Source organism: Leptinotarsa decemlineata, unplaced genomic scaffold, assembly GCF_025532065.1.
Source record: "Leptinotarsa decemlineata unplaced genomic scaffold, Ldec_3_MD MMD2_tig00001719_RagTag_RagTag, whole genome shotgun sequence".
Lineage (NCBI taxonomy): Eukaryota > Metazoa > Arthropoda > Insecta > Coleoptera > Chrysomelidae > Leptinotarsa > Leptinotarsa decemlineata.
In genome coordinates, this window is record NW_027412569.1 from 12,867,660 (window position 1) to 12,888,947 (window position 21,288).

Consider the following 21,288-nt stretch of genomic DNA (forward strand, 5'->3'; position numbering starts at 1 on the left):
CGCCGTATAGTCCTGACTTGGCACCAAGTGACTTATTTTTATTCCCGCACGTGAAAAACAAACTGAGGGGTCAACGTTTTTGGATGCCTGAAGAAGCGGTTGCTGCTTTCAGAATGCATGTTTTGGAGACACTTAAATCAGAGTGGCAAAAGTGCTTCGACAATTGGTTCAAACACATGCATAAGTGTATAGATTTTCGTGGGAAATATTTTGAAAAACAATAAAGTGATTTTCGATGATGAATTGTTGTTTTTGTTCTCTAAATATAAAAGGCAACCTAAACCAATGTGGAGGATCAAAACTTTCAATGGAACATAAAAACCTTGTAACCAGACACGTTAAGCAATTTTTGACAAAAATTATGATAGTTACACGAATGAAAATTATTCTATTCACAATTTCATATAGCATTTTCTCTATATTTGCTGCATCCAATTGAAAAAGTAGAAACCGTTGAAAATATTCATCTATGAGCTTTCAAGTGGAATATCGCTTGATTCATTGGACTGTCATTCAAGATTGAAAAGTATTTTGATCTTTTTGATCAAACAGTTTGATTTTCCTTTTGAAGATGATCACTTGGTGATCGAAACACATGTCGAAGTGTTAAAATAACGGTTTGGTGTTGGGAAAAATCTCCAGTAATATTCATCACTGGAAAATTTTGTTCTCAACGATAATGTGAAATCTGTTCTGTTTATTGTTCATTGTCCCTCTCCTGTGAAACAACTATTTTAACACCACAAGCTTTACCGAAATCAAGGTATATTCAAAGTGAAAATATATTTAGTTAAAATATATGGAGTTGAAGCTGCATTTCGTGAATTAATAAGACCATTTCAATAGTTAGATAATGAATGAAGCACAATATTGAAAAATTGTCGAGGATAAAACATATTGCTATCAATGAAGTTTCAAAACAGAACATTTGCTGTACTTTGATAACCAACAGGGAGTGTTTATGATATTCATTTGTCATCTCTAAGCAAACATCAAATCAAGGCTGCAGTGATTTCGGCAAGAGCGTCCAAGTTGAAAGGAGACTTATCAGAGAGTTGGCTAAAGTAAATATTTGTCGTCATAAAAATACATCTAATACCAATTCATACAGTATAATCTTTCTGTACACAACCTGGAGAGTTATTCTACTACCAAGTTATATTTTGAAACGATTACCGATGTGACAGCTGCTCGTATATCTCCTTGGGATCAACTAGCGATTTTTACGACGGCAATTATTCAGAGTGTAACATTTGGAGATTATCAAAGTGATGGTCGAGTTTATGAGGTTTGGTTTATAACTGTGACCAAGACAAAAATAAACAGTCCTAATAACTACTTGTGATGCACTTTTGGTGTAGTGATCAATATTACTGGAGATTTATCCCAACAGTACACCGTTATTTCAACACCTTGGCACGTGTTTCGATCACCAAGTGATCATCTTCAAGAGGAATATTGAACTTTCTTTTGAAGATGATCACTTGGTGATCAAAACAAGTGTCGAGGTGTTGAAATGATGGTTTGGTGTTGGGATAAATCTCCGATAATAGTCAGTCCTGATAATTGTCTGAAGATAATTTGGAAACGTTCCCAAAAATTGTCCTTTCATTCGCCCAACCTCAAAAAAACGGTTATAAAATGAAATTTTCCATAAAAGTTGTTGGGTTTGAACAGAATTCAACTAGAGATATGTATTCAACTCACTTACATACTTACTCTATTGAATTTAGAACTGTTGAGACATTTCTGTTATTACTATAAGTACCCGTGGGTAGCTAGAATCATGTTTTAGCATCATCCACAGTGGTTTTCCAATTAATATCATCTTGCGTATGTTTTTGTTGTTTGAAATCACTGATTTTCAAAGTCTTCAAGTCATTATTTTCATTATGAAGCAGTAATTCAGTTTTTCCTCATTGAATTTTTTGAGTTCAAACCGGTCTACAATCTTCCTCCATTTTATAAAGGACGAACTGGTCCCAGATGGACTCGTCGCCTTTTCATAACTCTCGTCATGAGTTAATTGCAGTAGTATTGCTGAAATGTAATTTGCTATAACTCATAATTGATGACCGTGTAGCAATGCAACCTATAATTACGGTTTAGTAGCCAAGATGGTCGAAACCGATCCAATGAAGCTATATATCATATCTCGTAATCTCAGTTCGATCTAAAACAAACGAAGAATCAATACCAATAATAATTTGTATCCGAGCTATTACCAACCTACTTGCTTTTAATCTTAACAAGCACGGCTATTATTTTACAATTTATATGTTTATCTGTTGGCAGCGGTGTTCTGCCTACTTTGCCATCATCGAAGACTTCAACATAATCGATTACTAGGCGTATCGTAAACGGTATAATAAAATTTAATTTACTGAGCCTATTAGGAGAAACCTTCATAAATTTTCTCTGCTCGTGATAAATCATATCAATTTCTTACTATCGACTGTTTTCGATGAATCAACTGAAATATTGTCATTAGTGTGTGTTGTCGCCCAATATCAAGATAAGACGACTTGTGATAAATATTGCAGAGGTGCTACATACGATGAGTGCAATGATCCAAGGGACTCCAGATCTATATTTCTTCACCAACGTTTTTATTTTTGCAATAAATGATTCTTTCTCGGATCGGGTCGTCACGTGGGATGAAGTGTATCATCCACGACAACAGAAGACGTTCTGAGTGCCTTTAGGCACTCAGGCACTGAGTGCCGGAAGGCAAAAACCCATCAAAATGAGACCATGATCACTGACTGGTGTGATTTACTCTTAGTTTCTGTAACCGAACCAAACAGTTACAGCAGGACCATCATGAGAAGAATTCTATGATAAAGTAAACGATGAATACATGACAAATGCAAAATATGCTCACGCACAAAATGTTTGGGAGTCATTCAAAATTACAAATTTGGGATCGTATGGGACCCTATATTGGAAAACGGATATTTCATTACTGACAATCGTTTTTGGAAATTTTCGTCAAAAAGCATGGCAACTTATGGTATGGACGCCGCGTGGAATTATACTATGCCATGTTGAAGTATACGAAATGTAAACTACAAATTTTAAAAGACATTGACATAATTATGTTTCTAGATGAGGAGATACGGAGCGGAATGTCGGTTTGTTCGAATAGATATTCTGAAGCAAATAATAAATATATGGAAGCATACACTCCGGAAAAATCTTCACAATCTTTTATATTTAGACGTTAATAATTTTTATGGGTAGGCAATGACAGAATTTCCACCTTACGACGGTTTTCAGTGGGTTGCGTCAGCAGAAGAACTTCCCTTTGAAAACACTGACCTTGGTATGGTTCCCCGTAGAACTCCCAATTTTTTTCATTTGAAATCAACTGCAGTTTTATCAAAATTGATGGATGTAGCCATTACTACGTGGCAGGAGACCATCCTGAAAATTGAGAAAAAAAAACGTAGGAAGTTTTATTTCTCAATTTCCATACTATTTTATCAGTTTGAGGAATGTTATGATTTTATGTACATCCTGTCACATTTGCTCTGTCTCTGCCATTATTAGTTTCTCAAATGACTCATTTGAAAGTTGGTTTAATGAGTTTGTTTTGCGCGATGGAGCAATTTGCAATGAACATGTCGTTATTTGTTACCGATATATGATTTGATTAAGCAAATTCAATTAAATTAACTGCACATCTGATGAACTCAAAGACAGCGTTCTTCGCTAATTAAAAATAATTAGTAATTTCGAATGATTTACCGCCTTATTATTCTTCGATAAATGAATCGAATCGGTCGGAGAAATATTTTCCTTGCTTAATAGGTGGTCATTATTCTTTGAATGGATATCGTATTTACAAGAGATACACTATCGGTTTTTATCTGGGGTAAATAAATGATAAAGGTTCCGTAACCGAAGTAGATGTACCGACGAATTCAATATGTTCGAGCGGTGTTTAGATGAAATTGAATTTGAATCAGACTGAACCTAACTCGTAACTACATATACTATTTTGAAAGTAGAAATCAAATGAGCTTCAAATTATTTATTGACATAGACTTGAATTTTCATGACTTCAGAATTTGTACTCACTTCTTCCCAAAGAATATTGATTGAAAGATCAAATTACGAATAATTTGAATAATATGTAGGTTGGTTCTGGTTTCAAAAAGAGATTTTCTAAAGATTAGTGATTTGAAATATTATCTTTCGAATTCTACTCAACCGTGAGATTCTGTTAGATATTCCAAACAGATGAATCGGATAGCTAGGAGTTTGTGAAAGCTCATTAGATTCGACACATCTTTTTGCGCTTACATTGCAAACGCTGGCTGAACTCTGCCAGATGGATCAAAAAATGTACTACAGTATTGTACACCTTAAAAGCTACCCCAATAGTTGCATTGGAGACACTCCTGAAGCTGCCTCCTTTACACTTTGTGATAATGGGGAAGGCCAAGATGGGCCAATTCAGACTGGAAAACTCACCGAACTACAAAAGATCGGACCGAACGAAATTACGTCCAGAAGAATATGACGAACATACAACACGAAACCTGTACAAACTAGTACAGGGCAGCTCTCAAGGTATCAAGAAAAAAAAACACATCACAAAGGTGTAGGCAATACAGCATTAATCCTTATTAAGTACCTTATATGCATTGTGCATTCAATATAGATCAATATGGCCCTTTACAACATGTAATTCAAATGAATGTTTCCCAAGATATCACGAATTCAAAACGGCATAGTGGTTCCGGCGGTACCGGCCGGGGGGCTGGCGGCGCGTCGAAAGCCGTACTCCGCTCTCATATAGAACTTTATGAATAACAGTGATAGCACGGGTTTACATATATATTTTGTATCAGCATTGCATCTGTATGCAGCATTGCGGAACCGTGGCGGATCGCTAGTCATTTGTGAAACAAAAAACAAGCCTATCAAAAAATATCAACTTGACATTACAGCAAAAAAATAAACACTCATTAATGACTGCTAAGATAAGCAATGAATTTATCTCTGGTTCACAATTTCGACAGTTGCAATATCCGAACATTCAGAACTTTCCCTACTGCCTAAATTTTCGTTTTGTATCCACCTAACAGAAAAAGAACGACCACAAAAAGGCTTTCCAATCATGAAACGTACAAAATTCGATTCAAAACAAACATGCACAGGCACAGATCGCATTGGCAGATATCCTTGATATCGGATATTTCCCGCTGAAGTTGCACTTCATACAAAACCCTATTCGCCAGCGGACTGCCAACGTACTCATATTTCACTTTAGTTTGCTCAGAGTTGTAGTATTTGGCTTTTATACTTGTATGGTACTTAATAGATTATGTCCTGTCCACTTTAAAGGCTTTTCGGACTCGTAGACAAAATATTGATTTGCTTTTTTAGCCTGCTTTGTTCCCGGCCGGTTTTTGTTTTATCGGATTTTGTGTGAACAGGGTCGGACTACAGCAATTTCAGTTGATGTGATCACAAAAAAAAACTATTTATCAGTTTTTTGAATATGGATTTTCATCAAGTATCGGTCAGTTCTATTCAATGATGTGATCACAATGGAGTTTTTTATCGACTCCACGATACGTTTGAAAAATGCAAAAGTGAATAAATATTGTATCGAAAAGAAAAAAAATTAATGGAATAACAGTGGGTGGAAAACAATGAGTATTTATACTTTAGAAATGGGAAGTTGCTCAGTGACTTGAAAATGTATGACAGAATACATAAAGAAAAAGATGAATGATTCCATGAAGAATTAAACGTTGGTTTGCTGACTTTAAACGTGTCCGTAGAGACACTGATGATTCAGAACGCAGTAGACGTCCAAATGAGGCAGTAACACAAGGAAACATTAAAAAACCACAAAATAGCTTTAAATGATCAACATTTTTTTCTATTGTTTCATCGACTATTATTGCAACTACCATAACTGAATATTACCATCATTTTTCAGTGACTCAGTGACTCAGTGACTTGAAAATGTATGACAGAATACATAAAGAAAAAGATGAATGATTCCATGAAGAATTAAACGTTGGTTTGCTGACTTTAAACGTGTCCGTAGAGACACTGATGATTCAGAACGCAGTAGACGTCCAAATGAGGCAGTAACACAAGGAAACATTAAAAAACCACAAAATAGCTTTAAATGATCAACATTTTTTTCTATTGTTTCATCGACTATTATTGCAACTACCATAACTGAATATTACCATCATTTTTCAGTGACTCAGTGACTCAGTGACTTGAAAATGTATGACAGAATACATAAAGAAAAAGATGAATGATTCCATGAAGAATTAAACGTTGGTTTGCTGACTTTAAACGTGTCCGTAGAGACACTGATGATTCAGAACGCAGTAGACGTCCAAATGAGGCAGTAACACCAGGAAACATTAAAAAACCACAAAATAGCTTTAAATGATCAACATTTTTTTCTATTGTTTCATCGACTATTATTGCAACTACCATAACTGAATATTACCATCATTTTTCAGTGACTCAGTGACTCAGTGACTTGAAAATGTATGACAGAATACATAAAGAAAAAGATGAATGATTCCATGAAGAATTAAACGTTGGTTTGCTGACTTTAAACGTGTCCGTAGAGACACTGATGATTCAGAACGCAGTAGACGTCCAAATGAGGCAGTAACACCAGGAAACATTAAAAAACCACAAAATAGCTTTAAATGATCAACATTTTTTTCTATTGTTTCATCGACTATTATTGCAACTACCATAACTGAATATTACCATCATTTTTCAACACTACAGTTCCTCGAGGATATCCATATCCTTTATTAGTGATTTCTGAAGATCTTGGTGGAATAATGGAAAATATTTTTCAAAAAATCAACTTACCAGTGGTGAGTAGAAAGCAGAACTCTCAACGCCTATGCTGGGATAGGGATTTTGGTCCGTCGAAGGATAAGGGGTTCCATACATGCCGACGCTCGCATTCCGGTACTGCAGGGCTGCCAACCTCGCAGAATCGTACTGACATGAACACACACTCTGGCCCGTCACCGGGTCAGTAACCAGAGGTCGTCCAGATTCGCAACATTGCGTGGGGCCCGTACTGGAGGTTCCTCCGGGAGAGAGGGCTCCGGGAAGACCTGCAGATCCTCCGGGACTCAAAGAACCGGAAACGGGAGAGGAGCCGGAGTTAGTGGTTGGTTGACCCGATACCAACAGCTAGAACAAAAAGTGTTTGTTAATATGTACCATCCCTTCTTCTATTTTTCAACACGACTTATTGACAAGGTTGGACAATTTTTACGTCGGATGTACATAGAGAAACTTGTCACTTGTTGGAAAGACCTCTCTTTTTGATAATAATTTTATTTTTCTATTGAAAACTGATTTCCGGTTCAATTTGCGTTTTAAAAATCCTCAGACAAATGATCAACATCATGATTTTGATGAAAATTGTATTCAAAATTGTAGTTCATATTTTTTCATTCGCCCTAACAATAATGATGTCTGTTTACAAATATATTTTTTACATTACATAGGCTGTTTTTTTCTGATCCATTGCTATCTAGGAAACGGAGAACTAGAATTTTTTTTCAGATCAAATATTCGCCAAAAACTAGAGTTATCAAATCTCGATTTTTTTGGTCTACCGCCCCCATTTTGGAAAATATTTGTTATGATCTAATGTAAACCAATTTGCAATGCGATGTGACTACCAAGTAATTAGCAGGCCATTCTAACAATCCACGTCTGCTTGTCAATCGTTTTGAATAATTGTCATCTATTCACTTGATCTCACAAAATATTCACCTAGAATGATTACGCAAACATTCAACTACCCAAATATTGGGAGTGGATGTCATTATCGAAACATATGTGGGTATTTCAAGAATATCAATTCAAAAATGTCAGGAATCCTTATCATTTTCTGTGAATTACAGAGGATCATCCGAACAGGTATGTAATATAATTTTTTAGGTTATTTTTCAAAAGTAGTAGAGGATACCTCATGATCCACAGCTACCACTTTTACGGACACAACCAGTCTTCTGAACCTTACTGACCGATTTTTTTCAAGAACTTTCGACATATTGGAGTAATTGGAATAGTTTTACTGCTTTTTGATAACGACGTCCTGCTTTGACATGAATAAAGCTGTTTCAATTTTTCCATTCGGTCGACATTTATTGATTTCATAAAAGGGAGTACCATTTTACAGCCACTGAATTTTCTGGAGATCTGTTTATAGAAAATGTTTCATCCATTTCTTCCAGATTGTTCTGAAAGAAATTTGAAGTTTCCTCAGTTTTGTTAGATTGGACGGTGGAAAGCTGAAAACTTTATTCCCAAAAACTATAATCTCTCCTGAATAGAACAGTTTTCGAAGGTGAATTTGGTGTGCATTTGAGTAAACAATAAATTTTATTTACCGCTATGGTGTGGTAATTTTCGTTCCACATTAAAGGATTATTTTGGATTTACTGGCCTGTAGGTTTTCATATCTGGCATTTTGCCAGACAGATGTATTGCGTCCGTTGCCTCATTCCGTTTGATAATACATACGCAGTTGTAGGCGAAACAGCAGTCATTGAAAAACTGCAGATCACGGCCAGAAAATTCGAAAAATAGCTTTGCCAGTGTCCAATTCATATTGATTATGAGATTTTTATTTGTTGTGTGAATGCTGTGAAAATAAAGGATAAGTAGTGTCCTTCTTTCAACTCAGTATGTATCTGGCTAAGCGTAATGAGGTAAATGATAATGATTAGTTGTTAGAAAGTCGACAACTATTTCTGACATTTCAAATCTCAAGTTCTGAGAAGCAATAAGAAGCAGTAAATCTCTTCAGCTACCTGGTTACAGTGACATTTATCCAGTTTTAATTCAAAATGGAAACTAACTAGCTATAAATTCGAATCATTCAATAAACTATATATTATACACAGCACGGATAGCAAGGAACGCACAAAAATATATTGATAAATGAATTGATTAAGTGTGCTAGGTGCTTTCCCAGTATAAATAACAAGTTTTATTTGTAGGAATCTAAGGAACAGATGTTACCGCTATTCGCTTATCATTCATATTGTGGATAATGTGACACAAAATGATGGAGTATCTTGAACAAATGGATATTTGATGTATATCCTCTTCACGCGAATCTCTGGGAATGTTTTCAGGATAAATAGAGAAACGATTGTACAATGTTTTCTAATGGCTGGATTTAGATAGCTCTGTTATACTATCGATAACTAATTTGTTGAAGTTTGCGTACACTCTAGATTCACGGGGATGATATTTGCTTTAGTACCGCTTTGTCTGATTTCGAAATTGACTTTTTGATTGTGCTTATGTTTGGCTGATGAGTCAGAAAGGTTTGGCAGAGAAGCTGGCACAGTTAAATCTGAGAATAATATTGAGTAATACATTATGTGCTCGAGTTAAATCATTTTTCAAAGCTTAACCTTTTTTATGGTTGCATATTTACAGTACTATTTACATGATTTATCTCTATAGGTATACGGATGTTATATGCCCATAGTGAGTTATAACACGGATGTATACTGATTGATATATTAGAATTTTGGATGGAATAATAGTTGAAAATATTCATTTCAGCTGCTTAAAAAGATATTAATACATTGTATAGATGGAATCTTCTCATTATGAAATTCAATAGTCACCCTCACTATTAGTGTGTTTTATTATATTATAACCAAACATATTTTTGAAAACATGTAATTTCTTGAACAGTAATTCATGGTATTGGGTCAGGTGAAACATCAATTCAATTTCAATCAGAAACTAATCCAATCTTGAATACATTTCTGATATGGATAAACACAAATTTCATAAGAAATAATGTTGTATCTGTTCAAATTCATTGTCAATTACCTAAAGACCTATGAAAAATATGTTAAACCTCAAGGGGCTTAGGCAGATTTTCGAAACATGAATGTGTTATACCTATATACTTTCCTCATGAGTCACTCCGTCCGTTGATTACAGACAGACAGATACAAGGTGGAGAACTTTGTTGATATAATAATGAAGAGGTATGCATCGGTTAGACTAGCAGGAAATTTCGATTTCATGACTCTTAAAGAACCATGACACCGCTAAGTGTTTTTTCGGCAGACCCGCACAAATAACGTTGGCAACCCTGTCGGCTGTCTAAAAGGCCGTATATTACCCGGCCATGAGTGCTGGGTAAATGTTTGCGGCCCTCGGCATGTTTATTCGTCTCTTTACGCACGTGAGCCCAATACCAATCTGTAATTACTTCACCTAGCGATTTCTATGCTTCCTGGAAATCCGGTTTCAACTGAACTGAACACAGATGTGCTTTATTAGGAACAAGAGTGCATTTCTTCGACAGCTTCTTTGCGGCGAACGAGATAATTATTGATTTATCTCCTTTCTGAGGTTCACCTCAATCGCAGGAATACTTTACTTAGTAGTGAGTTTCGCGAAGGTGTAGTAGTTATTTTATGTCTCTGCATCACTTCGAAACAGAATCTCTTCTTTGTGACCCACCAAATGTAATCACCGAAATTTATCCACGAATCTGACTCAATGCACTAACTAGGCATTTGACCTAACAACCAAAACACATATCCTAAGCAAACGCGCCTCAGGGTTTCATCCTTGGACCATCATCATTTCTGTTTTATAAAACTGACCCTCAACAAAGCAAAATCAGCCTGTATATCGTAGAAAATAAATATTTCGAATTAAAATTCAAAACACCTACCTCTTCCATTGTTCCTATCTCGTTATCTTTGGGAAATATTATCGAATTTCAGTGATATTACACCTCAGATAGTCCCTCTATTATTATTTTTGGTTTTGCTAGTTTTGGTCCACCCTTATGACTCAATTTTAAACTTTTCGAAGACCCCCAAATTTCTCTTCGATGTCGAGTGATGTTCATTTATTCACATCATCTAAAATTATCAATGAAACCTAATCAAATTTTGGAAATAATAAATTAAAATAAAAGTGATGATGATAACTGATCTATTGAAACCACATCAGCATCATAAGGAAACAAGTTCATAAAGGTCACATATCACAAATTCCTAGTCAATAGTCATCAATATACGTAATATACTGGTTCTCCAAATAATGTCAATCAATTTACTGTAGTATTAAATTATTACTTGCGTAAGTTAATAATACTTCAAAGAGCGATTTCTATTGTCTACACTATCATTCATCACAATTCATAGAATCACTTTTAGTTTTGTTAAAGCTATATTTGAGTGTTTTATATCATCGTTGTTGTGAATAAATTGAAACTATATTCAAATAAAGATGAAGTTGACCAAACTAGTTCTTCTCAAATAGCCGGTATCAATTCAACAACGCAAATATTGGTAGATACCTGTCAACCATGACAGTTTATTTCCAGTGGAAATCATTCATCAACTTGTTTTGCATAACGATAGCTACTTTTTCAGTATCTCAAAAAATAAACATATATATTTCACATTCTTCAGCTCTCGTGAACAACCCATTAATCAATATCCCGCAGATACATAACCTAAACATAAATCAGAATTACTCTTGCAACTATGTAACTAACGGTTGTCAACTATTTGAATATAAGTTGGCCCAGAGATTATTCAAATTCAAAGGTTGCTATATGAATCATAATAACTACACCTTGAGAAACGTGTTTATCAAATTGAGACCCGGAACAAATGTAAACCGTTACTGTGGAAAAATTCAAAATTAAGATGGCGATGATCACAATGTGTGACGACTGAAGAGGGCGATAGGGGTGGAGTTGAATACAAAAGGAAACCTTTGAATAGGCACATATTCTAATTCATTATCTTTCCATCGCCCATAATGGATTATTTGGATTCGAAATGCATTAGCTGAACACACAACGGATACATTATCGCCATTTTGACTCCAATTCCTTTATTGAAGAACCTAAACACCGGTTTCTATGAGCTGTAAGTTAACTGACGGTACTGATGATACAGGCTGATATGCCAGAACATCGCATTAGTACAAATCAATTTTAGTCTCCAAAAGAAGTTCCACCTTACCCATGAAGGATAATTAGTTATACAGTCCTAAACATGAAAATGATCTTCTGGTATGCCGATACATTTATTTCATGTCGGCTGCTCAACCATATTAGAAAATAGTGATCGGTAATAATAAATAATGGTAGTATTTGGTTAACTGAGGGTAAACTGATAATAAATCCTGATAATATATGTCAGAACATCGCATCACTAACATCTTCATTTTATTTCCAAAACAAATTATTTGATTCATTATTTATACAGTCTCAAACATGAATATTGTCTTTTGGTATGCTGATACGTTTATTTCATGTCGGCTGCTCAAGCATCTAAAGAATAGTGATCGGTAATCATGAATAATTATAGTATTCTATTATCTGGCGGTATGCTGATAATATAGGCTGATCATATATGTCACAACATCCCATCACTAAGAAATCAATTTCCAAAATTGATTTAATTCATTAGTCATACAGTCCTACACATAAGTATAGTCTAGGTATACCGATACATTCATTTCATATCGGATGCTCAACCATTCAGGAAAGGAAAATCGATTTGATTCATTAGTTATACAGTCTAAACATGAATATAATGTTTTGGTATGGCAATACATTTATTTTATGTCGGCTGCTCAACCAGTGATCGGTAATTATAAATAATAATAGTATTCGGTATTGGGGGAATTTGATTGAATAGATGTCAAAACTAAAATCTCGACTCAAATATTTTTCCTATGTTGAATCCAAGAATATTGAACTAGTTGATGAGTACTCTAAAATGATGATGAATGAACATAGGAGAATGAATCTTTCGTCGATATTCAATTTTTAGGACAATAATCGAAATAAAATCATTCAATTGTTCTCAATTGTATAATAAAATGATAATATAGAAGTTGAAAAGTTTATTCAGTTTGAAAAATTATTAATAGCTTTTTTATTCTTAGACAAATCTACCGTCGGTGAAGGAACATCCTAACAAATTGAAAATCTTTTGAAATTCTGACTTGAAAACGATGAATTGTTGAAAATTAACAAAGTACATGAGATAAATCTTAGTATAAAATAATGTCATACGTCAAAATCAGAATATACGGAAAAAAGTCAATTGTCTTATGTCAAAAATAGTACTTGAAACAAAAAAGTGTATATTTTCCACACAGATGTTGCTTACAAAATGAAAGTGATGAAATGTTATGCACTAGAAATATAAGAAGACTTGATTTCTCATCAATAACAAAGAATCACCGGACCAGGCTGATTGATTCGAAACTCCTGATGATCGATTATCAAAAATTAAATGATTTATGTGAGATTCAACGAGTTTTGAGAATACTGAAATAGTTTAAAGAAATCTAAATCGTTATCATTACAAAGACACCTTAATTTTCTGTCCTGGAATACCACTATCTATGAGAACTAACGGAGGATCTATAAATAGAAACACTGGGATCAAAATCAATTACCCATTTCTGGAAATTTTTAACTAGGTATCGCAATGAACTGATGCAATAATAAATCATCACGTTTCCCAAAGAATTCAAACTGAAAAATTGTATGATGTAAATGATAGATACCTGTGACGCCGTCGGATAGGAGTAACCAAATTGTGCATAAGCTGCCATTTCACTACAAGTGTCAACTGGTCCGAATCGAAAAATAATGTATCTCCCACAGTCACTCACAACACAAAATTAATCCATCCGTAAACACAACACCACCATCATGTCCTTGGTGTGATGGAAAACAACCCTCGTCGCCACATCAACATAAACAAACAACAATCACTCAGCGATGTGAGATCCGAAGCGATCTGATAGTAACTGAGGTATAAGCCTGTCGTGGAACGCAACGGAAATGCTCTGCCCCCTGCACCCGCGCATCTGGGCGTTCCAAAAACTTACAACCAACAACTACACGAAAAAAGCGGAGCTACAGCGCCAGCGCGAGGCCTCATTGGACCCCCACCGCTGCGACAGCGTTTTCCGGGCGTGGCGTCCCGCCTAGGCCACGATAGTGGGGGCAAAACACGCGTGACTATCTTGTTTATGGGGCTCCACAGATCCGGACAAATCCCACTTCAATGCAACAAAAACGCTAACTGAATTTATTGGATACAAGGTGTTTGTCTGAATGAATAGCTCTCATCATTTGTATTCCGATTCGGACGAATGATGCTCCGGTTTTTACATGGAAACCCACTTTACACCTTGTGCTGTTTGGCTCTTATTGTCACACGTGTCTTTACAGTGCTAAAGATACGAACGTATGTTTGCTTAGATATGTTTATTAAAAGGACATGGTAATAAACTTAATTCGTATGATAGAGGGGCAGCAGCGTGGAGATATGGCTTTTGGGCGGTATGCGCTCCTCTAGCTCTTGTTAACTTGGTGTTCTTTGTAATGCCTTTGAGCATCAAAATGTTTTACTGCGTGAAATTGATTAAGAAGTGACATAACTGAAATATGGGCTATTAAGGACGAGGATTATCAAAATTCAGCAGTTGAATCTATCAATGATGTAACAGGGGCTGAAAAAGCCCCGGGCATAAGAAAGAAACCGCATGTACAACGTAATCTCTATCAAGAGCAACACAGTCATTTCAGTGCCGCTCCAACATTTCAATACAACATTTGTCAAACGATTTATCTTTTGCCTCAAAATAAGCCTCAATTTCAACAATAACCTCTCCATTCGAGCGAAATTTCTTACCGATGAGGACAATTTAGGGGTCTGCGAACATCCAAAAGTCGCTAGGAGCCAAATCTGGTGAATATGGTATATGCAGGATCAATTCGAAGCCCATTTCATGCAATTTTGCCATCGTTTCTAATTTGTATCGATAATTACACACATCGGAAAAGTCTAGGAATATTTTTTAAAATGGCAATTATTTTTTTTTAGATCGCTTTAGGGAAAAAAAGTTGACGGGTGATTATTAAACGAATGTAACTTACAACAAAATTTATTAAATGGTCAAAAATACTGAGTGCGCATATAAGCAAAACTAAAAAAAAATGGCTCTTCTTTGGCACCCCGAAAAAAGATCATAATACAAAAAAAATTGGAATCAGTACAGAGTATGGCCTCCACGCTGGTTTATTACGGCCCTACATCTATCGTGCATCGACAAAATGAGATTGTCAATGTCTTGTTGAGGTACATTCGCCCATTCAGCGATTAAAAGCTCTCTCAATTGAAACGTTGTGTGAATGTTCCCCATATGCGGAGTAATTCTTCGCTGAAGCATGTCCCACACATGCTCGACGGGATTCAGGTCCGGTGATTGTGCTGGCCATGGCAATACATCAACTCCTTCGTTGGTCAGTCAGTCACTAGACGCGCGACATATGGACGAGCATTATCGTGCATTAGGTGGAAGTTTTCACCAACAGCACCAGCAAACGGACGGACGATAGGTAGAAGAATGGTGTCGAGGTACTGTCGAGCTGTGAGGGAGCGATTTGGAAAAACGAGATCGGTTCTGCCGCCGATCATGATTCCGCCCCATAGCATTACTGTACCACCTCTGTATGTGTAGACTTCCTGGACGTGTCTCAAACGTTCATTATTTCCATGTCGCCTCCACAGTCTTACTCGACGAGAATCTGGATGAAATCCAAATCTGGATTCGTCTATAAACAAAACTGTGGCCCAATCATTTGCATCCCAGTTTTGATGTTCTTGACACCACTCTAATCTTCTACCGCGATTGCCACTCGACAAAGGTGGACATCTAAGTGGCCTTCTGTTGTGGAGATCTGCTTCATGCAGTCGATTTCTGACAGTATCACGACCAATGGTTACCTGGTGCGTCTGCTGCAACACGTTAACCAACTCAGGTGCTGTGATTGTCGGTTGTCTTCTTGCGGTTAAGACCAAAAATCAGTCTTGAACTGCAGTTGTAGCGCGTCCTCGCTCTGGATGTTGTTCGGCTGGACTGCCAGTTTCACGGAAACGCCGCCACAATCGACTGATAACACTTTGGGAGACCCCCAAACGAAGAGCTACATCATTTTGTCGCATGCCACCTTGAAGAAGCCCTACAGCTCTATTCATATCAGCCAATGGTAAGTGATGGCGTTCCATGTTAAAGCACAATATTTCCAGTTTAATTGCTGAGCAAGAACTGCATAGAATGTACAAACTCGACACTTTTAGATTATTCATTTAAGCCGAAAACCTACAGTTTGTAAAAAACTTGATAAAAGATCAGTTACCGTTTTTGCAGGCTTTGTTCAACCCATAGAAATCTACAGGCTGGTCGAGTGTACCAATTTATTCGAAATTAAACGACCTCATGCATTTATTTTTATGATATTCAGTATGTTATAAAAATATCCCTAGACTTTTCCGATGTGTGTATTTTCCAGTTCAAGTGGAGAAATTGGAATGGCAATATGCTCATCCTTGTCACCAATTCTGAGTAATATTTCCATTGAGCATTTTGAGGAAACATAGATCAAAACTTAACAGAATGGTCTAATGATATGTTGATGAAGTATTCGCTACTTGGGGCTCTAACCCAGATGATATCAACGTTTTTTTGAATTATTTGGTCAAATTCACATTAGAAAAGAAACTCCACAATCAACTTCTTTTTTTGTTGATGTTAGGATAAAAAAATCGATGAATACTCCAGTGTTTATCGAAAGATAACTCAAATTATCAGATATCTCCACTATAAATCTAATCACCAGGTATTAGTAGATGTTTGTATGATAGGGCAAAGATAGTTCGCAAATCAGTTCATAATATGAGAGAGGAAATAATTATCATTACCAGTTTTGAAGCAAAACGTTTGTGGGAAGAGATCTCAATGAATTTGGTAAAATCAATATACAACATTTACAGATCCCACAATCACCACAAATCCAACAACAATACACATCCCCCACAACTAGCGTCATACCTTAGGTCATACCGTCATACCGATGTGTCTCAATTTCTGAGACACATCGGTTTTACCTAGGCATAATATAAGAACAACTCTTAGAACTAACAACATATTGAGATCTTTTTTTGACAGAAACCAATCCCGAAAATACGGTTGGAAGAACGAAAACTTTATTAACGATATACCTTGTTCCTGTGAAAAAAGTTATGTAGTTGAAATCTCATGACTCCTAGATGTGAGACCAAATATGTCACCCATATTTGGAATAACGCAAACGAGAAACATGGAGAGTAAAGAGTTGTTGCGCTTGATATTTCTATGGCATGTGGCATGAGGGTTTGCTTGCCATGCTATGATTTGTCGTAACATTCCTGAAATAACATTCCCTGCAAGTGGCTGTCGATGGATACCTCTCTAATACTTCCACCATCAACGCTGGTGTTCTCCAGGGATCCATGTTGTCTCCATTCATCTTTTTATTATATATCAACGACTTATTGGAAGAAAAACGGAGAATCCGAAATATTGCTTTGCTGACGACAGCACACTTGTCGCGTCATTACATTTGGATCCCAGGACATCCGCTGCGGATGCACATCTTCACCGGCAGCAAAACGTTGCATTTCTCAATGAGGGTTAAGAAGTTAGGTCGAATTGGAGTGAAACATCCAGTATGTGTGTTCATGTAGACTCTGGCGTGTCACATCTGAACTTTTCATCATTTTAAGGTGTGTCAAAGGAATTAGAGCTAGCTCAGTTTGGGGCGAGAGCTTTATAGTGGATTTCAGGTTTTGAAAACGGAAAAAGGTAGTATTTTGAGTAAGCTTGGAATTGATATTCAATTTTTAAATATTTAGTTTATTGAATTTTTACAACTTGAAGGAAAAAGTTACTGACTGACTGGACTTTTCGGGGTCTTCTTTTATGCAATACTTGAATAGAAGAAAAAAAGTGAAAAAAAAATTATCGAATGCAACAAAAGTTCATTTCGCTTGGCGGAAAATACGTTGAATTTACTCAGCGTTTCTTAGGATTTGACTAAAAAGTTTGACTTTTCTGAACCTGTATGATGGTCTCTATCAAAATTGTAATTTTTTTCAGATTGTGGCAAGTTGAAATCTCCAGGAAAATCGACGAAGAACTCTGATCTGCTCCACAAAAATGACTCTTATTTAATATATTAGTACAGTCATTCTTCAATAAAGTAAAGATGGTGTGCAAAACGAAACTTGCACCAAAGTTTTGCTAAAAAATCGGTCTGCAAGTGTACACAGTAAAAATAAAAATCTCAAAGTGAAGAACATTATCTCGATTTAAAGAAATCTTGCTCTCCTATATTCATGAAGACATATTTTTTCAAACTGAGAAACATATTCTCCCAAGTTGAATTTGAACCATTATTTCAAATGGACTGAATAAACGTTTCTCTTAAGTAAAAAAAAATATTCCACCAAGATTGTGCATACATTTCAATATAAATAATCTCATTAGCTCACGAGAAGTAAGTATGCATTCTTTAGTCTGAGCAAAGCAAAACTGCTTTGGGTTTTGAAAGAATGATATGTTTACTTGGAACATTATTTAAATGTCTCCGTATGAGAAATTAATTGTTTTCCTTTGAAGAGAAGCATTTTTCATTGAAACGCTTCTATTTGTATGAATCAAATAAACTCATTTACTTCATCAAAGATGAACTTATTCTTCTGTTTATAGACTGTCCCTCTCATTTGGATGTATTTAGTTACTTGAATCCAAAGTATCACATCTGTAATATGAACAGCTATAAGTGGTAAGAAAAGAAACAAAATAATACATTACATATTATGATTGGTTTATTTGGAGCAATTGCAAATTATAAATATCATCCTGAAAAAGCATGTGATGAAAAACATTCATATACACTTGCAGAGCTCGGCAAATGTGATAATGCATGTGTGAAAAATTACGGAGCATTGGTATAATTTTCGCAAAATTGGGTCAAAATTAAGAGTTTACCACTTTCTCTTCGGTACTACGTATACAACGCGGTACTTACTGATATAGCGGAGTTTTATCCAATTGTAATACTTACCCCTGAAAATATCTTTCAACTGTGCAAGACCCCAGTCTTGTAAAAATTGTTCTATTATGGTAGATACAAAATAATCGGAAAGAAATTGCACTGCCTACAGACACATAAAATACTTCCTCCTCAAAATCGCAACACACCAACATCAGTTTCCAACACATACTGGCGCGTACGCGATGCTTACAAAGGAACTCCCCGCTCCCCTCTCACTTAAGAGGGTCATAGAAGGACCAGAGCACCACAGTTTTTTTCAAACTGAAATGAATTAAATACTTCTTCAAAAGAAACCCTATTCATTCAATACAAAATTCCTGTTATTTTCAGTCGATCATAACATAATTTTGTATGTAGATTCACAAAACTCTTGTTATAAACGAATTGAGTTATTTGAAGGGATACAGTATTGAATTCAAACAAACACTATGTGTTCAGATCAAGTTGATATTGCTTTCCATTTGAAACAGTTCATTTTTCCCTCCAAAGAGGTGGTGGATTTTGAGATGATATTATATTTTCTTGATTCAAAATAGTTCATCTTCGTAATGATATAATCAAACGAATGATGTCGTTGATAGGCCAAGAAATTTGATTTCTTTGTTGAAAAAAGTGTGATTTTCTGGTGGAACATGGCGATGTTGGTATAAAGTAATAGTTTTTCCAATATAGATAAACATTTTAAAGCAACCTAGGATCTTCTTTTGAAGAAATACTTTTTACTGTGTACCCGTTTCAATAACTTAAAAGCGATTCCGGCCAAAAGCATTTGCAGAAATTGCTTCTGAGAAGAGTCCTGACACCTGTCGGATATAATCTAACGCCCTTCGTGGTATTGGCCAGGGAAGTAGTTGTTTCAGAAAATCAACTGTTTTCTCGAGCTTCTAACTGATAATTTCCGAGACAGATACAGGAAAAGCATAATCCACATCTTTTATTCACGACGATACACGATTATTAAGCTCCAAACAAGACTCTGTCCATTGTCTCAGTAGTGTCTGTTTACAGGTTATTAAAAAGCAGTTGGAGGTAATTTGAATTCTGTGCCGTGCCTTCATTGTCTTCGGTGAGTGGACCCACCAACAAAGTCATAAATAACGATTGTTTCTTGGGGAACAAAGAGCGAAAAGATAAAGTCGTTTCAAAATATCCATTATTGCGATATTTCAAATCGGCGTTGTTTGTAACTCGCGAAGGAAAGTGATTTATGGTGTGAATGTTCGTACATTCATAATTTACTTGAGGAAATATTTGATAAGGATCTCGGATATGGACGCGGTTACAAGAAAAATACGCGTAGATACATGCATGGTGTGAATAAGCCGTGATTTATTATGTTTCAGATATTCAAGTTATTCACCTGAGGAATGATGCTTTCTGGGAAAGTATCGGGAAAGTCGGGATGTGGATTACATTTCCGGAAGTGGAAATTGTGACTCAGTATTGCCGTGGAAAAATACTGTGTAGGTATTGGAGATATTTTCAACCGACTCCAAAAGAAGATTGTTAAAAAAGATGTTATTTTGGTGACAAGTCACGAAATGAATGTTTTTTTTTTTTGGACGAGTAGACAAAATTCTGGGAGCCAAAAATAGTATCTTCGGAAGTGTTGCGTACACTATTTTTTCGGCAACTGGTTGGAATTATAAATCAATGAGACATATTTCTTCAATATATCTGTTTTCAGAACACAATTTCAAACATTTCAATTCCTATTCGTATTAAATGAAGGTACTAACAGAAACATTACAATTTTTTTATATCAATATCTACAGTGTGTCCGCAAAGTATAGAATACATTCGATATTTCCAAAACCTAAGGACGTTTTACAAAAACCTGAAACACGTCGATTTTTAATTTTATTATTCTACATTTGACAACAAAATTTTATCATACAGGGTGATCCATATAAATATGATGACGTTTCGGTAATTTTTTTGAATGCAACACCCTGTATTTGGTGTCAGTTTTAGATAATCCATACCGAGCTGATTTCGAAAAGGTATGACACCTGGGGTCTAACGGAGAGAATTTGAAAAATGTGCGCTTAGAAAAAAATTTTTATTGATATCTAATAAAAGTAGGAATTTATTAATTATTTTATGTTTTTTCTAATCAGTGACGGCTCGTGCATTGGAGAATAGGGGAGGCTAAAGTCATAAGGACCGTATATACACAGAAACGCCCGCCGAAGGCTAGAAAATTTTTATGTTGTTGCACGCTTTGCTCAATACTAAAGTTAGGGCATGGGCATGACAATGCGTAAAAAATGCATGAGGAGCTATGGACTTTATTT

At 35.7% G+C, this 21,288-nt stretch overlaps 1 protein-coding gene across 2 annotated transcripts in view; it reads right to left on the bottom strand.

The window, feature by feature from the left end:
- LOC111507709 (homeobox protein caupolican) overlaps positions 1 to 21,288 on the bottom strand; it is a 114,583-nt gene that overhangs the window by 52,009 nt on the left and 41,286 nt on the right. The window contains exons 1-2 of one of the 2 annotated variants that reach the window (XM_074176535.1): positions 13,609 to 13,868; positions 6,871 to 7,203 (exon numbers count right to left, since the gene is read on the bottom strand). In XM_074176535.1, the coding sequence (XP_074032636.1) occupies positions 6,871 to 7,203; positions 13,609 to 13,656 (381 nt within the window). In that variant the 5' untranslated portion in view covers positions 13,657 to 13,868. Of the gene's footprint in view, positions 1 to 6,870; positions 7,204 to 13,608; positions 13,869 to 21,288 lie in introns of those variants that run through there. The other variant, XM_074176534.1, reaches the window with a different exon arrangement.